This window comes from Lithobates pipiens, unplaced genomic scaffold (genome assembly GCF_037356315.1).
Source record: "Lithobates pipiens isolate NorthernLeopardFrog02 unplaced genomic scaffold, aLitPip1_a1.2 Scaffold_25, whole genome shotgun sequence".
Taxonomy (NCBI): Eukaryota; Metazoa; Chordata; class Amphibia; order Anura; family Ranidae; genus Lithobates; species Lithobates pipiens.
In genome coordinates this window covers 238,820,134-238,839,393 of record NW_027507787.1, presented here as the reverse complement: position 1 = coordinate 238,839,393, position 19,260 = coordinate 238,820,134, and the positions used below count along the sequence as shown (strand labels likewise).

The following is a 19,260-nucleotide window of genomic DNA, read 5'->3' as shown; positions in this document are numbered from 1 at the left end:
ACAATGGGGCTCCTAAATAAAAATTGGTAAAAAATAAAATTGTGAAATTTTTTTTTTATATAAAATAAAATAGTAAAAAAACAATACAAAAAATAACATAAATAAAGAAAAGATGGCTGACACCAGTGGCAGAACTACCAGGGTCGCAAAGGTTGTACTTGCAACCAGGCTTTGTCATTCCGTTAGAAGGAAGGGCCACAGCCGGGGGGGGGAGGGCCTTTATGGTTTCTTGCACAGAGGCCCTGAAAGTTCTAGTTACGCCTCTGCTGTTTGTTTCATGAAACTGGGCTAGTTGCAGAATTGTATAGATTGTTATACTACTGCCCACCTCAATACATCACCTCTTGCCCTTTCCTATTGAATAGCATGTCTCATTTTCTTCTTGCAGGTCTTCTACTACTCTACCAGTATTTTTGAGAGTGCCAAAGTCCCCAATCCAATCTACGCCACCATCGGCGCTGGTATTGTGAATGTGGTATTCACAGTTGTATCGGTGAGTATGTTACACGTGCCGCTGTGTAGCCCATAGGCTGTTTGCCACCGTGAAGTCCTCTAAAATATGTTTTCTCTGCAGCACTATAGTCCATGAATGGTCCTGGCCTCTTCCATGGTTTTAGATTATTTACACTAATGTATATCTAAGGCCATTTTCTTTCTTTTAGTCTTGGATGGAAAAGGTCAAAGGTTTTCAAATTCAAACATGGCTACACTGGTTGGCATGGGCAGCAGAAGATAATCGTCAAAGGAGTGTAGCGGGAGAAGATAATAGTCAAAGGAGTATATCGGGAGAAGATAATCGTCAAAGGAGTGTAATGGGAGAAGATAATAGTCAAAGGAGTATATCGGGAGAAGATAATCGTCAAAGGAGTGTAGCGGGAGAAGATAATCGTCAAAGGAGTGTAATTGGAGAAGATAATAGTCAAAGGAGTGTATCGGGAGAAGATAATCGTCAAAGGAGTGTATCGGGAGAAGATAATAGTCAAAGGAGTGTATCGGGAGAAGATAATCGTCAAAGGAGTGTAGCGGGAGAAGATAATCGTCAAAGGAGTGTATCAGGAGAAGATAATAGTCAAAGGAGTGTAATGGGAGAAGATAATAGTCAAAGGAGTGTAGCGGGAGAAGATAATAGTCAAAGGAGTGTAATGGGAGAAGATAATAGTCAAAGGAGTGTATCGGGAGAAGATAATAGTCAAAGGAGTGTAATGGGAGAAGATAATAGTCAAAGGAGTGTATCAGGAGAAGATAATCATCAAAGGAGTGTAGCGGGAGAAGATAATAGTCAAAGGAGTATATCGGGAGAAGATAATAGTCAAAGGAGTATATCGGGAGAGGATAATAGTCAAAAGAGTATATCGGGAGAAGATAATAGTCAAAGGAGTGTATCGGGAGAAGATAATAGTACAAGGAGTGTATCAGGAGAAGATAATAGTCAAAGGAGTGTATCAGGAGAAGATAATCGTCAAAGCAGTGTATCGGGAGAAGATAATCATCAAAGGAGTGTAATGGGAGAAGATAATAGTCAAAGGAGTGTATCGGGAGAAGATAATAGTCAAAGGAGTGTATCGGGAGAAGATAATAGTCAAAGGAGTGTATCGGGAGAAGATAATCATCAAAGGAATGTAGCGGGAGAAGATAATCGTCAAAGGAGTGTATCGGGAGAAGATAATAGTCAAAGGAGTGTAATGGGAGAAGATAATCGTCAAAGGAGTGTAATGGGAGAAGATAATAGTCAAAGGAGTGTAATGGGAGAAGATAATAGTCAAAGGAGTTTATCGGGAGAAGATAATCGTCAAAGGAGTGTAGCGGGAGAAGATAATAGTCAAAGGAGTGTAGCGGGAGAAGATAATAGTCAAAGGAGTGTAGCGGGAGAAGATAATAGTCAAAAGAGTGTATCGGGAGAAGATAATTGTCAAAGGAGTGTAGCGGGAGAAGATAATAGTCAAAGGAGTGTAGCGGGAGAAGATAATAGTCAAAGGAGTGTATCGGGAGAAGATAATCGTCAAAGGAGTGTATCGGGAGAAGATAATAGTCAAAGGAGTGTATCGGGAGAAGATAATCGTCAAAGGAGTGTATCGGGAGAAGATAATAGTCAAAGGAGTGTATCGGGAGAAGATAATAGTCAAAGGAGTGTATCGGGAGAAGATAATCGTCAAAGGAGTGTAGCGGGAGAAGATAATCGTCAAAGGAGTGTATCGGGAGAAGATAATAGTCAAAGGAGTGTAATGGGAGAAGATAATAGTCAAAGGAGTGTAGCGGGAGAAGATAATAGTCAAAGGAGTGTAATGGGAGAAGATAATAGTCAAAGGAGTGTATCGGGAGAAGATAATAGTCAAAGGAGTGTAATGGGAGAAGATAATAGTCAAAGGAGTGTATCAGGAGAAGATAATCATCAAAGGAGTGTAGCGGGAGAAGATAATAGTCAAAGGAGTATATCGGGAGAAGATAATAGTCAAAGGAGTATATCGGGAGAAGATAATAGTCAAAAGAGTATATCGGGAGAAGATAATAGTCAAAGGAGTGTATCGGGAGAAGATAATAGTACAAGGAGTGTATCAGGAGAAGATAATAGTCAAAGGAGTGTATCAGGAGAAGATAATCGTCAAAGCAGTGTATCGGGAGAAGATAATCGTCAAAGGAGTGTAATGGGAGAAGATAATAGTCAAAGGAGTGTATCGGGAGAAGATAATAGTCAAAGGAGTGTATCGGGAGAAGATAATAGTCAAAGGAGTGTATCGGGAGAAGATAATCGTCAAAGGAATGTAGCGGGAGAAGATAATCGTCAAAGGAGTGTATCGGGAGAAGATAATAGTCAAAGGAGTGTAATGGGAGAAGATAATCGTCAAAGGAGTGTAATGGGAGAAGATAATAGTCAAAGGAGTGTAATGGGAGAAGATAATAGTCAAAGGAGTTTATCGGGAGAAGATAATCGTCAAAGGAGTGTAGCGGGAGAAGATAATAGTCAAAGGAGTGTAGCGGGAGAAGATAATAGTCAAAGGAGTGTAGCGGGAGAAGATAATAGTCAAAAGAGTGTATCGGGAGAAGATAATTGTCAAAGGAGTGTAGCGGGAGAAGATAATAGTCAAAGGAGTGTAGCGGGAGAAGATAATAGTCAAAGGAGTGTAGCGGGAGAAGATAATAGTCAAAGGAGTGTAGCGGGAGAAGATAATAGTCAAAAGAGTGTAGCAGGACCTAAGGTGTGGGGAGGGAGTGGTGAGCTAGTTCATCTTTTCATTTTTTGTGAACTAACTCAACCTAACACCCTCCCAGCACCCCGGGTTTCACTACACTTGACTCCATTGATGATTCTCTCCTGCCACATGCCAACCAGTGTTGCGATCAGGGCATCTGATAAAAATGCCATACACAACCCGGAGACTGCTTAGCATCCATCATCATGCTAGCAATGGTGATTGGACATTGGTCAACACTGACTCATGACCATGCTGACCAATAAGAAGCTCTCTGAGCCCTCTTTGTTTCAGGAAGGCGTCCCATTTCAAATGCTCAGACTGTATCTGGGTCCCATGATATATTTCCATTTCCTTCCTGTCATTGAGTCCGAAGAGGAAGTGAATGGAAATTACCCCACATGGGCGACGGGCCCCTAATCTACTAATAAGTGACTTCATACAAAAGGATTAGCTAAACGAACTCTCTCGACTTTTGTCTCTTTCAGCTTTTGGTTGTAGAACGTGCCGGTCGGCGGACACTACACCTCACTGGTCTTGGTGGAATGGCCGTATTCGCTCTCATATTGACAATTGCTCTTAAGCTTACGGTGAGAACTCACTATTTTATATTTCTTAATCAAATTATCTTTCCTATTCTACTTCTTCTTTTACTCTTCTCCATATTCACCTTACCATGAGGTCTTCTCGTACTCTGGTCTGAAGACCTAAATACAGTACAATATTGTTATGTGTGAATTTAATTGAAAATATCTTTTTATTTTATTTTTTCGTTACTGGATGAATTTAATTATTTTCCATATGGTATATGATACAATACCAGGGTGCATTAAAAAAAAAACACCCCAGTTTTCAATAATTGTTTCTCTTTCCTCAAGGAAATCAGTTCTTTCACTAGTTATAAGAGATGAGTGATGATGGTGTGATTTGGCTTAAACTAATTTTTTCAGCTAAATAACTAATTTAGCTTTTGCTAATATTTTGGTAAATGTAACCTCAATGTTTGCCATGCATACAGCTCAGGTAAAGTTTTGGGTTTTCTAAAAAAGTCATGTGATCAGCATGCCAGCGGTGACATGGTGATAAACAATTGGTTAGGGTCAAGGTTAGTTTTTGGATTTGCATTAGCAATAGGTTAGGGTTCCTCCGCTTCTCAATAGACACATGTGTTTTGTTTTTCGAATTAAAATTTAATTTTCAGAGATTTGGATGTATATGAATCTCCGAATGGACATAGTAATGAATGTCAACAAATTCCCCAAAAATTTGTATCGAAATTAACAAATGCTTTTGTTTCATTCTGATGATGTCACATGATGCAATAGTAGTTCTGGCTCATGGGGAAATTAATTACATTTTCACATTTGTTTTCAATAATTCGGATTCAGATAACGAATGGATCCGAATTTTGTTCCATTGGTTAATTCGGATGCGCATGATGCCGGTCAATATTGTCCAATCAGCTCATGCCATTTCTCTTGGTGGGTTGCACTAGCGTTCACAAATATAGAATCCTTTGATTCTAATCCGTCTGATTTGATAATAAATCGAATATATAGCAATCTCCTGGAAAAACTGCAACATTTTTCGAATCCACCAGGACCAACGAATTTACTAAACGAATGACGAAAAGGAATTGCGTCAATATAATGAATATAGCAAAACAAAATTTCTTCAATGAACAGATGCCAAAATTAAAATTTCCAGTGTGCAGATGTCTAATTCTCAATATCTAACGTTATGTTTTCTAGCTAACAACAAGGGCCATTTGTTGGCACAGGTAGAGCTCCTGGATAGTTAACTGAATGAACTTCCCAAACCGAAAACAGCCATTTAAAGCCTATTGCACCCTAAAGCCACCTTAATTAAGCTTTCTTTATTGACACCAGAGCATTTGGTGATATAGTCAATATTTAATAAAATGTCTTGATTTTCTCCAAAAGAGTCAACAAATTATGGTATGTATATGTGAAAATTGATCAATTCTGATGTACTGATGGCCGATCTCATTTCTTGAAGCCCTAAAATTCCAGGACAGTACAAATACCCCCCAAATGACCAATCTGAGATATTTAGTAAGAGGCATCGCAAGTTTTTTTTGAGGTTTAATTTTTTGTCACAATTTTTCGGTAACCCTAACCCTGAACAGGCTGGATGATGTACATAGATATGATTCAGCCTGCCTGTGCCACCCTGCCGCAGTTAATGTACTGTGGACGGGCGGCAACCGGTTAAGTTGGATTTCACATCTAATATTTTCATGGGTTTGCTTCCCTTTCTTCCCTTGCTAACCAAAGTTATGCACTAAATCCCATTCTCTCTTATAGTCTGTACCTTTCTGACCACTTTTCAATTTTTTTGTGTCTAACTCTTATCTCGTTATATGTTTCTCTTTAGGAACAGGCCTTTGGGTGGAGTTACGTGAGCATTGTAGCCATCTACCTCTATGTGGCTTTCTTTGAAATTGGCCCAGGACCTATCCCTTGGTTCATCGTGGCTGAGCTTTTCAGCCAAGGACCACGACCAGCAGCTATGGCCGTATCGGGCTGCTCAAACTGGACAGCCAACTTCCTTGTTGGATTGCTATTCCCCTATGCAGCGGTAAGTGGATCAGGATTATGCATAATTTTGGTTTGAGGGGAAGCATGTTAACTATAGTAGTCAGCTATATTTGCTCTTGAGCTCATCTTTACTCAAGGTTTCCTAAGGTCATCTTGATTCAAGGTTTCCTAAGGTTACCTTGAGTTCATCTTGACTCAAGGTTTCCTAAGGTCATCTTGACGCAAGGTTTCCTAAGGTCATCTCGACGCAAGGTTTCCTAAGGTCATCTCGACGCAAGGTTTCCTAAGGTCATCTTGACAAAAGGTTTCCTAAGGTCAACTTGACAAAAGGTTTCCTAAGGTCACCTTGACACAAGGTTTCCTAAGGTCATCTTGACTCAAGGTTTCCTAAGGTCACCTTGACACAAGGTTTCCTAAGATCATCTTGACGCAAGGTTTACTAAGATCATCTTGACGCAAGGTTTACTAAGGTCATCCTGACTAAAGGTTTCCTAAAGTCATTTTGAATTCATCTTGACACAAGGTTTAATAAGATTATCTTAACTCAAGGTTTCCTAAGGTCATCTTGACACAAGGTTTCCTAAGGTCACCTTGACACAAGGTTTCCTAAAGTCACCTTGACACAAGGTTTCCTAAGATCATCTTGACACAAGGTTTACTAAGGTCACCTTGACACAAGGTTTCCTAAGATCATCTTGACTCAAGGTTTACTAAGGTCATCCTGACTAAAGGTTTCCTAAAGTCATTTTGAATTCATCTTGACACAAGGTTTAATAAGATTATCTTAACTCAAGGTTTCCTAAGGTCATCTTGACACAAGGTTTCCTAAGGTCATCTTGATTCAAGGTTTCCTAAGGTCACCTTGAGTTCATCTTGACTCAAGGTTTCCTAAGGTCATCTTGACTCAAGGTTTCCTAAGGTCATCTTGACTCAAGGTTTCCTAAGGTCACCTTGAGTTCATCTTGACTCAAGGTTTCCTAAGGTCATCTTGACTCAAGGTTTCCTAAGGTCATCTTGACTCAAGGTTTCCTAAGGTCATCTTGATTCAAGGTTTCCTAAGGTCACCTTGAGTTCATCTTGACTCAAGGTTTCCTAAGGTCATCTTGACTCAAGGTTTCCTAAGATCATCTTGACTCAAGGTTTCCTAAGGTCATCTTGACTCAAGGTTTCCTAAGGTCACCTTGAGTTCATCTTGACTCAAGGTTTCCTAAGGTCATCTTGACTCAAGGTTTCCTAAGGTCATCTTGACTCAAGGTTTCCTAAGGTCATCTTGACTCGAGGTTTCCTAAGGTCACCTTGACTCAAGGTTTCCTAAGATCATCTTGACACAAGGTTTACTAAGGTCATCCTGACTAAAGGTTTCCTTAAGTCATTTTGAATTCATCTTGACACAAGGTTTAATAAGATTATCTTGACTCAAGGTTTCCTAAGGTCACCTTGAGTTCATTTTGACTCATGGTTTTCTAAGGTCATCTTAACTCAAGGTTTCCTAAGGTCATCTTGACACAAGGTTTCCTAAGGTCATCTTGATTCAAGGTTTCCTAAGGTCACCTTGAGTTCATCTTGACTCAAGGTTTCCTAAGGTCATCTTGACTCAAGGTTTCCTAAGGTCATCTTGACACAAGGTTTACTAAGGTCATCCTGACTAAAGGTTTCCTTAAGTCAATTTGAATTCATCTTGACACAAGGTTTAATAAGATTATCTTGACTCAAGGTTTCCTAAGATCATCTTGACACAAGGTTTCCTCGGGTCATTTTGACTCAAGGTTAACTAAGGTCACCCTGACTAAAGGTTTCCTAAGGTCATTTTGAATTCATCTTGACACAAGGTTTAATAAGATTATCTTGACTCAAGGTTTCCTAAGGTCACCTTGAGTTCATTTTGACTCATGGTTTTCTAAGGTCATCTTGAGATCATCTTGACTCAAGGTTTCCTAAGGTCATTTTGACTCAAGGTTTCCTAAGGTCATCTTGACTCAAGGTTTCCTAAGGTCACCTTGACTCAAGGTTTCCTAAGATCATCTTGACACAAGGTTTACTAAGGGCATCCTGACTAAAGGTTTCCTTAAGTCATTTTGAATTCATCTTGACACAAGGTTTAATAAGATTATCTTGACTCAAGGTTTCCTAAGATCATCTTGACACAAGGTTTCCTCGGGTCATTTTGACTCAAGGTTAACTAAGGTCACCCTGACTAAAGGTTTCCTAAGGTCATTTTGAATTCATCTTGACACAAGGTTTAATAAGATTATCTTAACTCAAGGTTTCCTAAGGTCATCTTGACTCAAGGTTTCCTAAGGTCATCTTGACTCAAGGTTAACTAAGGTCATCCTGACTAAAGGTTTCCTAAGGTCATTTTGAATTCATCTTGACACAAGGTTTAATAAGATTATCTTGACTCAAGGTTTCCTAAGGTCATCTTGAGTTCATCTTGACTCAAGGTTTCTTGAGTTGTGGAGGTTCACATCTCAACTTCAAGTTATTTTCTTTAGAGAAGTTGTTGCAGCTCATGCCAGTATACATTATGTTACTCATGTCTTCCCTTTTTCTTTTTTTTTTTATTCTACTGTTCGGCGCTTTCTCACAAAAAGAATGGATGCGGTCCATACGTCTTCCTCATCTTCGTGATACTTCTGATATTGTTCTTCATCTACACATTCTTTAAAGTACCCGAGACGCGCGGACGGACATTCGAGGAAATCGCCAAGAATTTCCAAAAGTCTAAGGGCCTGGGTCATGGCGGCCCAAGTAGCAGCGTGGAGTTGACTGGAGTAAAAGTGCCTTCAGGACAGATGGAGTAGGAGGAAAGTGATGGACCTGCACAAAAACTATACTGTAAATAACAGTGAGGACCTTATTTTGGGGACAACTGGTGCATCAGAGATTAGCAGCAAGTTTCATTGAGGACACAAAGCCGGTTCCTCAAACCGTAAAAGTTATCGTCCCCCTTTTCTTTCAATATGGAGCAACTCTATGATGTATTGCGATAAAGGAACCTGTGATTAGTATGGCTTGGGAAGATGGTGGGCCAAAACTCTGAGAACTTCTGAAAACAGTTGAAACTTTGGAAAACATAAACCAAGCCCTTGAAAGAACCTCTCTTGCACTTGATAGCAGCAGCGGGGCGGTAAAATAGATGACACCGGGCACAGTTAGGGGTATAGTCCAGTAACAGGTCAAGGCAAGGCTACGTTTTTCTCAAAAGCTGGATTGTTTCTTAGGTAGATTACAAAAATGAGTCAAGGTATTACAGTTCCAGTCATGAATCCTTTATCAGGCTAAAGAGATATTCCAAATTTAACCCACTGGAGGGCAACTTCTTCCGACGTCATGGCTCAGCAACATGCTCGACGCATGGCTGATAAGAGAATGCAAGTCAAAGACTGTCCATACCAGTGGTATGAGACTCTTGTTCGCATTAGTACATTGATATTGAATTAGCCAATGAAGACTGTATAAATATAGAACAGGGGAAGAGGTAACCAACCTCACGGGACTTTTAAAGGTATCAATAATTACAAAATATTAGAGAGAACCTCACAGGGATCAGACACAAAAGACCAAAGATAAAAAATCTCAGAAATTTATTGCAAAGAAAACAGAAAATGTACAAAATTTTCTAAAAAAAAACACTATGTGTAAAGATCCATCCAATACACGACGATTTTGAAGAATCACTTTTGAACTCAGTCAATATGATACGGTGCTCAACATGTTTCACTCATGAACGAGTTTCATCAGAATCACTGTTGAAGAATCACTGTTGAACTCAGTCAATATGATACGGTGCTCGACATGTTTCACTCATGAACAAGTTTCATCAGGAGCCTTAAATATCTATGACAAAATATAGTGCTGTATGGATAGACATATGGAAAAAATTAGATACATAAAGAAATATTACAGTCAATGTTTCTACAAAATATATATAGACATAGGATTGAACAAAAGAATAAACAAAATATATATAGTTCAATTCTATGTCTATATATATTTTGTTGAAACATTGACTGTAATATTTCTTTATGTATCTAATTTTTTCCATACAGCACTATATTTTGTCATAGATATTTAAAGCTCCTGATGAAACTCGTTCATGAGTGAAACATGTCGAGCACCGTATCATATTGACTGAGTTCAAAAGTGATTCTTCAAAATCATCGTGTATTGGATGGATCTTTACACATGGTGTTTTTTTTTTTAGCAAATTTTGTAAATTTTCTGTTTTCTTTGTAATAAATGTCTGCGATTTTTTTATCTTTGGTCTTTTGTGTCTGATCCCTGTGAGGTTCTCCCTAATATTTTGTACTTATTGATACCTTTTAAAAGTCCCGTGAGGTTGGTTACCTCTTCCCCTGTTCTATATTTATATATTTATTAGGGATGTGGTATCGTTTGTTTTGGTGGCTCCGCCTCCTTTCCGACAATGAAGACTGTAGCCGGAGAAGAATTCCACCGCTGTTTACAAGATGTCGGCATGACTTCATGTTGCTATGGGTTTATACAGTAAGGGAGTGACGGTATGCCAGGTGAAGTAACCCATACCCTTCCATGGGTGATCAACCTGTGGGCCCTCCAGCTGTTGCTGAACTACAAGTCCCATCATGCCTTTGCTTTTGGGAGTCATGCAGGTAACTTACCAGCCTTGCAATGCCTCATGGGACTTGTAGTTTCAGCTGGAGAGCCACAGGTTGCGCACCTATGAATCACCATCCAATCAGAATTCATCTCTGTCACCGATTTACAACAAAAAAAATAGTATTATGATGGCGCAAACAGGTATAAATACACTATCCAAGCAAACCCCCTCTAAAATGTATACAAATGGGACTACTGATGGACTACTGATGGAGATTAGTAAGCACAATCTCTGGATTGAAGTAAAAGTCCACCAATGTAACATATAAAGTTCATGGAATCCGGCAGGATAGGTGAATATTAGACTTCAGCAGGCAGCTCCACCTGAGACAGGCACATTCATTAATTAATCCTCCACTAGGGTTGCCACCTTTTCTTCAAGTCAATTTTTTTTTTAAATATAAACTATACATATATTTTGCAATTAAATAGCATTTCTAATCATATGAAGTTAATAACAAGAGTCCCGATTTACATCGGAGTCCACAGAGTTCTCCTTTTACATCTGAACTCGCAGAGTTCCCATCCACTGTAAGGGGGGATTCTGCAGACTCTGATGTAAGGGAGAACTCTGGGGACTGTCACATAAGGGATGCTCTGTGGAATCCCTGATCTAAGGGGGAACACTGAGAACTCTGATGTAAGGGGGAACACTGTGGCTTTGGTGTAAACGAGAACTCTGATGTAAAGGAGAACTCTGGGGACTGTGACATAAGGGATGCTCTGCGAAACCCTGATCTAAGGGGGAACACTGAGAACTCTGATGTAAGGGGGAACACTGTGGCTTTGGTGTAAAGGAGAACTCTGATGTAAGGGGTGCTCTGAGAACCCTGTTTTACCTTAGTGTACTCACTCAGAGGCAGGGGAGAGAAGGAGGGAGACTTCAGTCACAAACAGGGATGGATGGTGAGCTCACTTACCCCTTGGCAGTCAGCATCTCTCATTCAGATGTCTCTGAGGCTGCTGGACTTCAAATTTCCAGCCCCCACTTTCCATTTCCGAGGCACATCCCTGGGGATTGGAGTGTGGACAGAGGGGTAGGGGCGGGAGGAAGAGGTGCAGATTGAGCCCTTGCTCCTCTCTCATCTGTACGTGTATTTGGGGGGGGGGGGGGATTGTTAATAATGGCTTTGGGCAGTGTGAAACAGAGTGTAACGGACACTCTCAGCTTAGACAAATGCAGCCAGCAACCCTTCTGGGAAGCCAGAGTCCAGTCTCAATAATGTGTCCGGGTTTCAGGCAGGCTGAAACCTGGACGCATGATGCCAAACCCGAACTGTCCGGGTGAATCCTGGCAACCCTATACTCCACTTAGTTGGCACCCATTGTGTTCCTCATTGTGTTTCCAGAGTTCTGTTCCTGTCTCAAGCGTTTTAAAGAGGAAGTAAACCCTGATGGGTTTACTTCCTCTTTCATTCCCTGCAAAGGCAAAGCATAATGGACTACTATACATCACATCGCATCGCATCGCATAGTAGCCCATTATGTGTCACTTACCTGACACAGGAGCCAGCGAAGTCGCCGCTGTCCCCTGCGCACGGGAGCCGACACGCGCGGCAGCTCCATTCTTGGAAATGCTGCGCTCAGTGCGCCTGCGCGCCGCTGTCTACGGCGCATGCGCCGTAGACAGCGGTGCCCGTTTTCGGGCAAATATCTCCTAAACCATAAAGGTTTAGGAGATATTGCTTGGACCTACAGGTAAGCCTTAATCTAGGCTTACCTGTAGGTCAAAGTGGTTTGTAAGGGTTTACAACCACTTTAATACTTATCGATACAACACTTAGTTGGCGCCCCCTTGTGTTCCTTTTTTTTAAATCTGTCACTGATTTGACCACAACAAACCAAAAAAAAAGACTTCCTGCCTCGCCCATCATCAATAATTCTTCTACTGAATACTTCTCCGTCAGTGTTACAAGGATTTATGGAAAACCCCTTTAATATTGTCCTGGCTGCTGTGTCAACATTGTACATAACTGTATCATGTGCGGATGTGCACTATAGTTTTATCATTCAAAAGGTAAAGTGCAGTAGCCCGTAGCAACCGTCCAGCAATCATCTGTCATTATTTGGAGTACTTATAATCTATAACTGGTTGGTATGGGGAACCGCACATCACTGGTGTTTTTATTTTATTTAATAAGCCTATATACTGTATATAGTGCAGGTTCTGTAATAATAAAAGGGATATATTATTATATTTATTACAGGTGTAATGTTAAAATATATTTTTCTACATTTTAGATTCTATTATGTTACTAAAGATTCCTGTGTTAATCTATTTCTTTTCCCCACCATATCAGATCCTAGGTGTTGTGTTTACATTATTATTATTATTATTATACAGGATTTATATTATTATTATATAGGATTTATATTATTATTATATAGGATTTATATTATCATTATATAGGATTTATATAACGCCAACAGTTTCCACAGCGCTTTACAACTTGAGGGTGCACAGTACAATTACAATACACTTTAATACAGGAGGAATCAGAGGGCCCCGTTCCTTAGAGCTTACAATCGAATGCCCTGTACCCACGGTCCGGACATTCCGACCACAAAATCCGTCGGATTTTTTTCCGACGTATTTTGGCCGAAACTTGTGTTGCATACACACGGTCGAGCAAAGTTGTCGGAAAAGCCAATCGTTCGGAAGGAGGTGACGTTCGTTGCATACGTGCATTACGACGGGACTACGTAGAGGCCAGTAGCCAATAGCTTTGGTCTCGTAATTTAATCTGAGCATGCGTGGCACTTTGTCTACAAACGATCGGAAAAGGTCCGATCGGAGTATGTTGTGGGAGCGTGGGCTCTATCTGACTTTTTCCGTCCGAAATAGACATTTAACCCCTAGATGTTAACCTCTTCCTTCCCAGCGTTATTAGTGCAGTGACAGTTAGTGGCAGATTTTCCGCCGCACAATAAGTCGCCGATCGCCGCCATTACTTGTATAAAATAAATAAATAAATAAAAACTCCAGTATATATCCCATAGTCTGTTGGCGCTATAACTTTCACACAAACCAATCGATATACACTTATTGGGATTTTTTTTTTATTATACCAACGTCATGTAGCAGATTTGATTTTTTACAATTTTTTATTGGATATGTTTTATAGCAGAAAGTAAAAAACATTGTATTTTTTTTTTTTTTTTTTTTAATTGTCGGCCTTTTTTTCGTTTCTATAATAAAAAAATAAAAAAAAGAGGTGATAAAATTCCAGCAAAAGAAAGCTTTATTTGTGTGGAAAAAAAACCAAAACGATATAAACGTTTTTGGTTTGGGTACATCGTTGCATGACCGCGCAATTACCAGTTCAAATAGCAGGGTGCCGCTAAGCAACAAATGGCCTGGTCAGGAAGGGGGGGGGTTAAACCTTCCAGAGCTGAAGTGGATACTGCAGGAGCCCCGTAGTGATGTATCAGCCAGAGGAAGGAACCACAGCATGCAGCAGGGGAGCAGGCACGTATCAGTGGCATGGGCACTGGGTGGGGGGGAGGGGGGGATATTAACCCTTTACTATGCAAGGAGGAATTTCTTTTGCAAATGTAAAAAAAAAATCGCTTTGAGGTACCGATAAACTTTAGATGACCGACTTCCAGTATAGTGGCTACCTGCCACTAAATGGGGGGACCCGATGCGTGGGGCCGGCAGAAGGCGATCGCGGCCGGCCATGCACGATCACGGGCACGAGAGCCAGCACGGAGATTTGTGTGTGCAAACACAGAAATCCCTGTTCTGTCAGGGGAGAGGAGACATATCGTGTGTTCCTACTAGGAACGACGATATGTCTCCTTCCCCAGTTAGTCCCCTCCCCCCCCACAGTTAGAAACACACACAAGGGAACACATTTAACCCCTTGATCGCCTCCCCAGTGTTAACCCCTTCCCTGCCAGTGACATTTACACAGTAATACCGGCCTAAACTGATGAAGAAATTTGTTTTTTAAAAACATTTTAGCAAAAAGTAAAAAAAAAAATATATTTTTTTAAATTGTTGCTTTTTTTTGTTTATAGCTCCAAAAAAAAAAAAAAAAGGTCAGAGGTGATCAAATACCACCAAAAGAAAGCTCTATTTGGGGGGGGGGGGGGGGGGGAGAAGAACTCAAATTTTATTTGGGTACAGCGTGACGTGACCACGCAATTGTGAGTTAATTGTGAGTTAAAGCGATGCAGTGCCAAATTGTAAAAAAAGTGCTCCGGTCGGGGAGGGGGTAAAATCACCCGGGGCTGAAGCGGTTAAAATACTCATTGATACTGCACTTAGTTGGCGCCCCCTTGGGTTCCTTTTTTGCTATGGTTTACTGTCCTTGATAAGTTTTTATTGAGTAAGGCTGTACAACATTTAATTACAGTAAATTGATCACGAAACAAATATAACTAGGGTCATTATAGATCGATTTTAATAACTGGAAACACTAACGGCCATCGCTTTTTTTTTTTATTGATGTTTAAACTTCTGTGACTCCCCCCGGGGAGATTTTCCCTCACTTCCTGTTCTTGTGACACCCAGAAAAGTTCTGATCCTTCCCCGTTCCAGAAAAGGTTTGAAAAATATATAGAATAGGCATAACCCATCCAAAGAAAACGTATACAATGAAGTTGTAATCAACATATATAGAAGCTGTAAAGTACAATAGATGTCATATCACATCCAGAATCTGTGGGGTATTGTCAAGAGGAAGATGAGAGACACCAGACCCAGTGGCGGCCATACAGGGTGCAGGGGCACTGCCCCCCCCCCCCCCCCCAATCCATGCACCCATCCCCTAATCTACATGCAGGGTGCTTGACACATGGTTTCCAATGGGGTTTTATTTTTCTAGAAGCACGTGATTAGAGCCTCTAATTGGCTTCAAAAAAGGGTGGGCTCGGTGGTGCAGAGCACCGCACTCCTCGCCCACCTAGTTGTGTGACGTTAGCAAATTAATATTCGCTATTGTCTTCCCGATTCTCCTCCCAGGCCAATCAAGAAGAGGGTCCTGAGACCTGATTGACTAGAGAGTCTTAGGACTCCTGGCCAATCGGGTCTCAGGACCCACTTCCTGTTTGGCCAAGGAGGAGAAGCAACGGCCCCGGAGGGAGGAGCAATAGCCCTACAATCTGGCTCCTAAGAGGTAAGGAGGCCACTGATTGTCGCCTTCCCAGGGCCAGATTGGGAGTAAAAACCAGCCCTGGAAAAAATATCATACCAGCCCCATAGTATTATCATACCAGCCCCATAGAATTATTATACCAGACCCATAGTATTATCATACCAGCCCCATAGTATTATTATACCAGCCCCATAGCATCATTATACCAGCCCCATAGCATCATTATACCAGCCCCATAGCATCATTATACCAGCCCCATAGAATTATTATACCAGCCCCATAGTATTATCATACCAGCCCCATAGTATTATTATACCAGCCCCATAGCATCATTATACCAGCCCCATAGCATCATTATACCAGCCCCATAGAATTATTATACCAGCCCCATAGAATTATTATACCAGCCCCATAGTATTATTATACCAGCCCCACAGTATTATCATACCAGCCCCATAGCATCATTATAACAGCCCCATAGTATTATCATACCAGCCCCATAGTATTATCATACCAGCCCCATAGTATTATCATACCAGCCCCATAGCATCATTATACCAGCCCCATAGTATTATTATACCAGCCCCATAACATCATTATACCAGCCCCATAGAATTATTATACCAGCCCCATAGAATTATTATACCAGCCCCATAGTATTATTATACCAGCCCCATAGAATTATTATACCAGCCCCATAGAATTATTATACCAGCCCCATAGTATTATTATACCAGCCCCATAGAATTATTATACCAGCCCCATAGCATCATTATACCAGCCCCATAGCATCATTATACCAGCCCCATAGTATTATTATACCAGCCCCATAGCATCATTATAACAGCCCCATAGAATTATTATACCAGCCCCATAGAATTATTATACCAGCCCCATAGTATTATTATACCAGCCCCATAGAATTATTATACCAGCCCCATAGCATCATTATAACAGCCCCATAGTATTATTATACCAGCCCCATAGTATTATTATACCAGCCCCATAGTATTATTATACCAGCCCCATAGTATTATTATACCAGCCCCATAGCATCATTATACCAGCCCCATAGTATTATTATACCAGCCCCATAGTATTATTATACCAGCCCCATAGCATCATTATAACAGCCCCATAGTATTATTATACCAGCCCCATAGTATTATTATACCAGCCCCATAGTATTATCATACCAGCCCCATAGAATTATTATACCAGACCCATAGTATTATTATACCAGCCCCATAGTATTATTATACCAGCCCCATAGTATTATCATACCAGCCCCATAGAATTATTATACCAGACCCATAGTATTATCATACCAGCCCCATAGTATTATTATACCAGCCCCATAGCATCATTATACCAGCCCCATAGCATCATTATACCAGCCCCATAGAATTATTATACCAGCCCCATAGAATTATTATACCAGCCCCATAGAATTATTATACCAGCCCCATATAATTATTATACCAGCCCCATAGAATTATTATACCAGCCCCATAGCATCATTATACCAGCCCCATAGAATTATTATACCAGCCCCACAGTATTATTATACCAGCCCCATAGAATTATTATACCAGCCCCATAGCATCATTATACCAGCCCCATAGCATCATTATACCAGCCCCATAGTATTATTATACCAGCCGCATAGCATCATTATACCAGCCCCATAGCATCATTATACCAGCCCCATAGCATTATTATACCAGAACAATAGTATTATTATACCAGCCCCATAGAATTATTATACCAGCCCCATAGCATCATTATACCAGCCCCATAGTATTATTATACCAGCCCCATAGTATTATTATACCAGCCCCATAGTATTATTATACCAGCCCCATAGTATTATTATACCAGCCCAACATCATAACGTCATTATTTCCTTGTTCATGAAAGGGAAAACCATACATAAAGCACATTTTAAGAGTGTATATATATATATATATATATATATATATATATATATATACAAACATAGAAAGCAGATATGAAAGCACATAGGCTTTATATATAAAATATATATATAAAAGGAAATTCCAGTTAAAAGTGGTAAAATTGATCATCAAGGGGCACCCCAGGAATTTGGGGGGGGACTCTGGTTTCCAGAGACCACCTTCTGCAGAAAGAATGGGCGGGGGAAGTTACTGCTATAAGGGGGAAACCTTTATACCAATGTATAAAGGTTTCCCTTGTATTCACTCCCCCCTTATATCAGTGACTCCCCCTCAGACTTGCCTGGCAGCGCTGTCACTGACCTCCTCTCAGGTGCACAGTGCAGGGCTCAGTTAGATGGCTCCAGGTTGGTGGGTCTGGTTTTATCCTATAGTCTCCTCTCCACTCTTAACTCCTCTCCAGAGTCCCCCTCAGAGACTGCAGACATGATATAATAAAAGAGATGGTCAGAGGTGAGACATGATGCAAGAGATGGTCAGAGACTGAGGACATGATACAAGAGATGGTCAGAGACTGAGGACATGATACAAGAGATGGTCAGAGACTGAGGACAGGATACAAGAGATGGGTAGAGACTGAGGACAGGATACAAGAGATGGTTAGAGACTGAGGACAGGATACAAAAGATGGTCAGAGGCTGCAGGCATGATACAGTAGATGTCAGAGGCTTCAGACATGATACAGGCGGTGTCAGAGGCTGCAGGCATGGTAAAGGAGATGGTTAGAGACTGAGGACATCATACTAACGATGGTCATAGACTGCAGACTTAGTGCAAGAGATGGTCAGAGACTGCAGACATGATACAAGAGATCAATGCAGCCTCATCAGTTCCCATCAAAAGCAGCCTCACTGTGCCCATCAATGCAGCCTCGCCGTGCCCATCAATGCAGCCTCGCCGTGCCCATCAATGCAGCCTCGCTGTGCTCATCAATGCAGCTTGAGGTGCCCATCAATGCAGACTCGCCATCCCCACCAAATGCAGCCTCACTGAGCCCATCATTGCAGCCTCACTGTGCCCATGAATGCAGCCTCCCTGTGCCCACCAATGCAGCCTCCCTGTGCCCATCAATGCAGCCTCACTGTGCCAATCATTGCAGCCTCACTATTCCCATCATTGTAGCTTCATGGTGCCCATCAATCCAGCCTCACTCTGCCCATCATTGCAGCCTCTCTGTGCCCATCGTTGCAGCCTCACTGTAACCACCTATGCAGCCTCACTATGTCTACCAATGCAGCCTCGCTGTGCCCGCCAATGCAGCTTTGCTGTGCCCACCAATACAGCCTCACTGTGCCCACCAATGCAGCTTTGCTGTGCCCACCAATGCAGCCTCTCTGTGCCCACCAATGCAGTCTCTCTGTGTCTACCAATGCAGCTTCTCTGTGCCCATGAATGCAGCCTCACTTTGCCCACCAATTGCAGCCTCTGCATGCTCACTACTGCAGCCTCTGTGCCCACCAATTGCATCCTCTCTGTGCCAACCAATTGCAGCCTCTCTGTCCATCAACTTCAGCCTCTGTGTCCACCGATTGCAGCCTCTGTGTCCACTAATTGCAGCCTCTGTGCCCACCAATTGTAGCCTCTGCGTGCCCACCACTGCAGCATCTGTGCCCACCAATTGCATCCTCTCTGTGCCAACCAATTGCAGCCTCTCTGTCCATCAATTTCAGCCTCTGTGTCCACTGATTGCAGCCTCTGTGTCCACTAATTGCAGCCTCTGTGTCCAACAATTGCAGCCTCTGTGCCCACTAATTGCAGCCTCTGTGCCAACTGATTGCAGCCTCTGTGCCCACCG

At 41.5% G+C, this 19,260-nt stretch overlaps 2 protein-coding genes across 2 annotated transcripts in view; both read left to right on the top strand.

The window, feature by feature from the left end:
* LOC143930993 (solute carrier family 2, facilitated glucose transporter member 3-like) overlaps positions 1-8,684 on the top strand; it is a 49,946-nt gene extending 41,262 nt beyond the window's left edge. The window contains exons 7-10 of the mRNA XM_077455707.1: positions 389-493; positions 3,677-3,778; positions 5,586-5,789; positions 8,341-8,684. Of these exons, the coding sequence (XP_077311833.1) occupies positions 389-493; positions 3,677-3,778; positions 5,586-5,789; positions 8,341-8,550 (621 nt within the window). The 3' untranslated portion in view covers positions 8,551-8,684. The remainder of the gene's footprint in view (positions 1-388; positions 494-3,676; positions 3,779-5,585; positions 5,790-8,340) is intronic.
* Positions 508-3,661, top strand: LOC143930992 (uncharacterized). Its single transcript, XM_077455706.1, has one exon. The coding sequence runs from the start codon at positions 669-671 to the stop codon at positions 3,381-3,383; it is 2,715 nt and encodes a 904-aa protein (XP_077311832.1). The 5' UTR covers positions 508-668; the 3' UTR covers positions 3,384-3,661.
* Positions 8,685-19,260: the final 10,576 nt, after the last annotated feature.

Excerpts from the sequence above, each read along its gene's own strand:
- LOC143930992 (XM_077455706.1), top strand. The coding sequence starts at position 669 with ATGGAAAAGGTCAAAGGTTTTCAAATTCAAACATGGCTACACTGGTTG.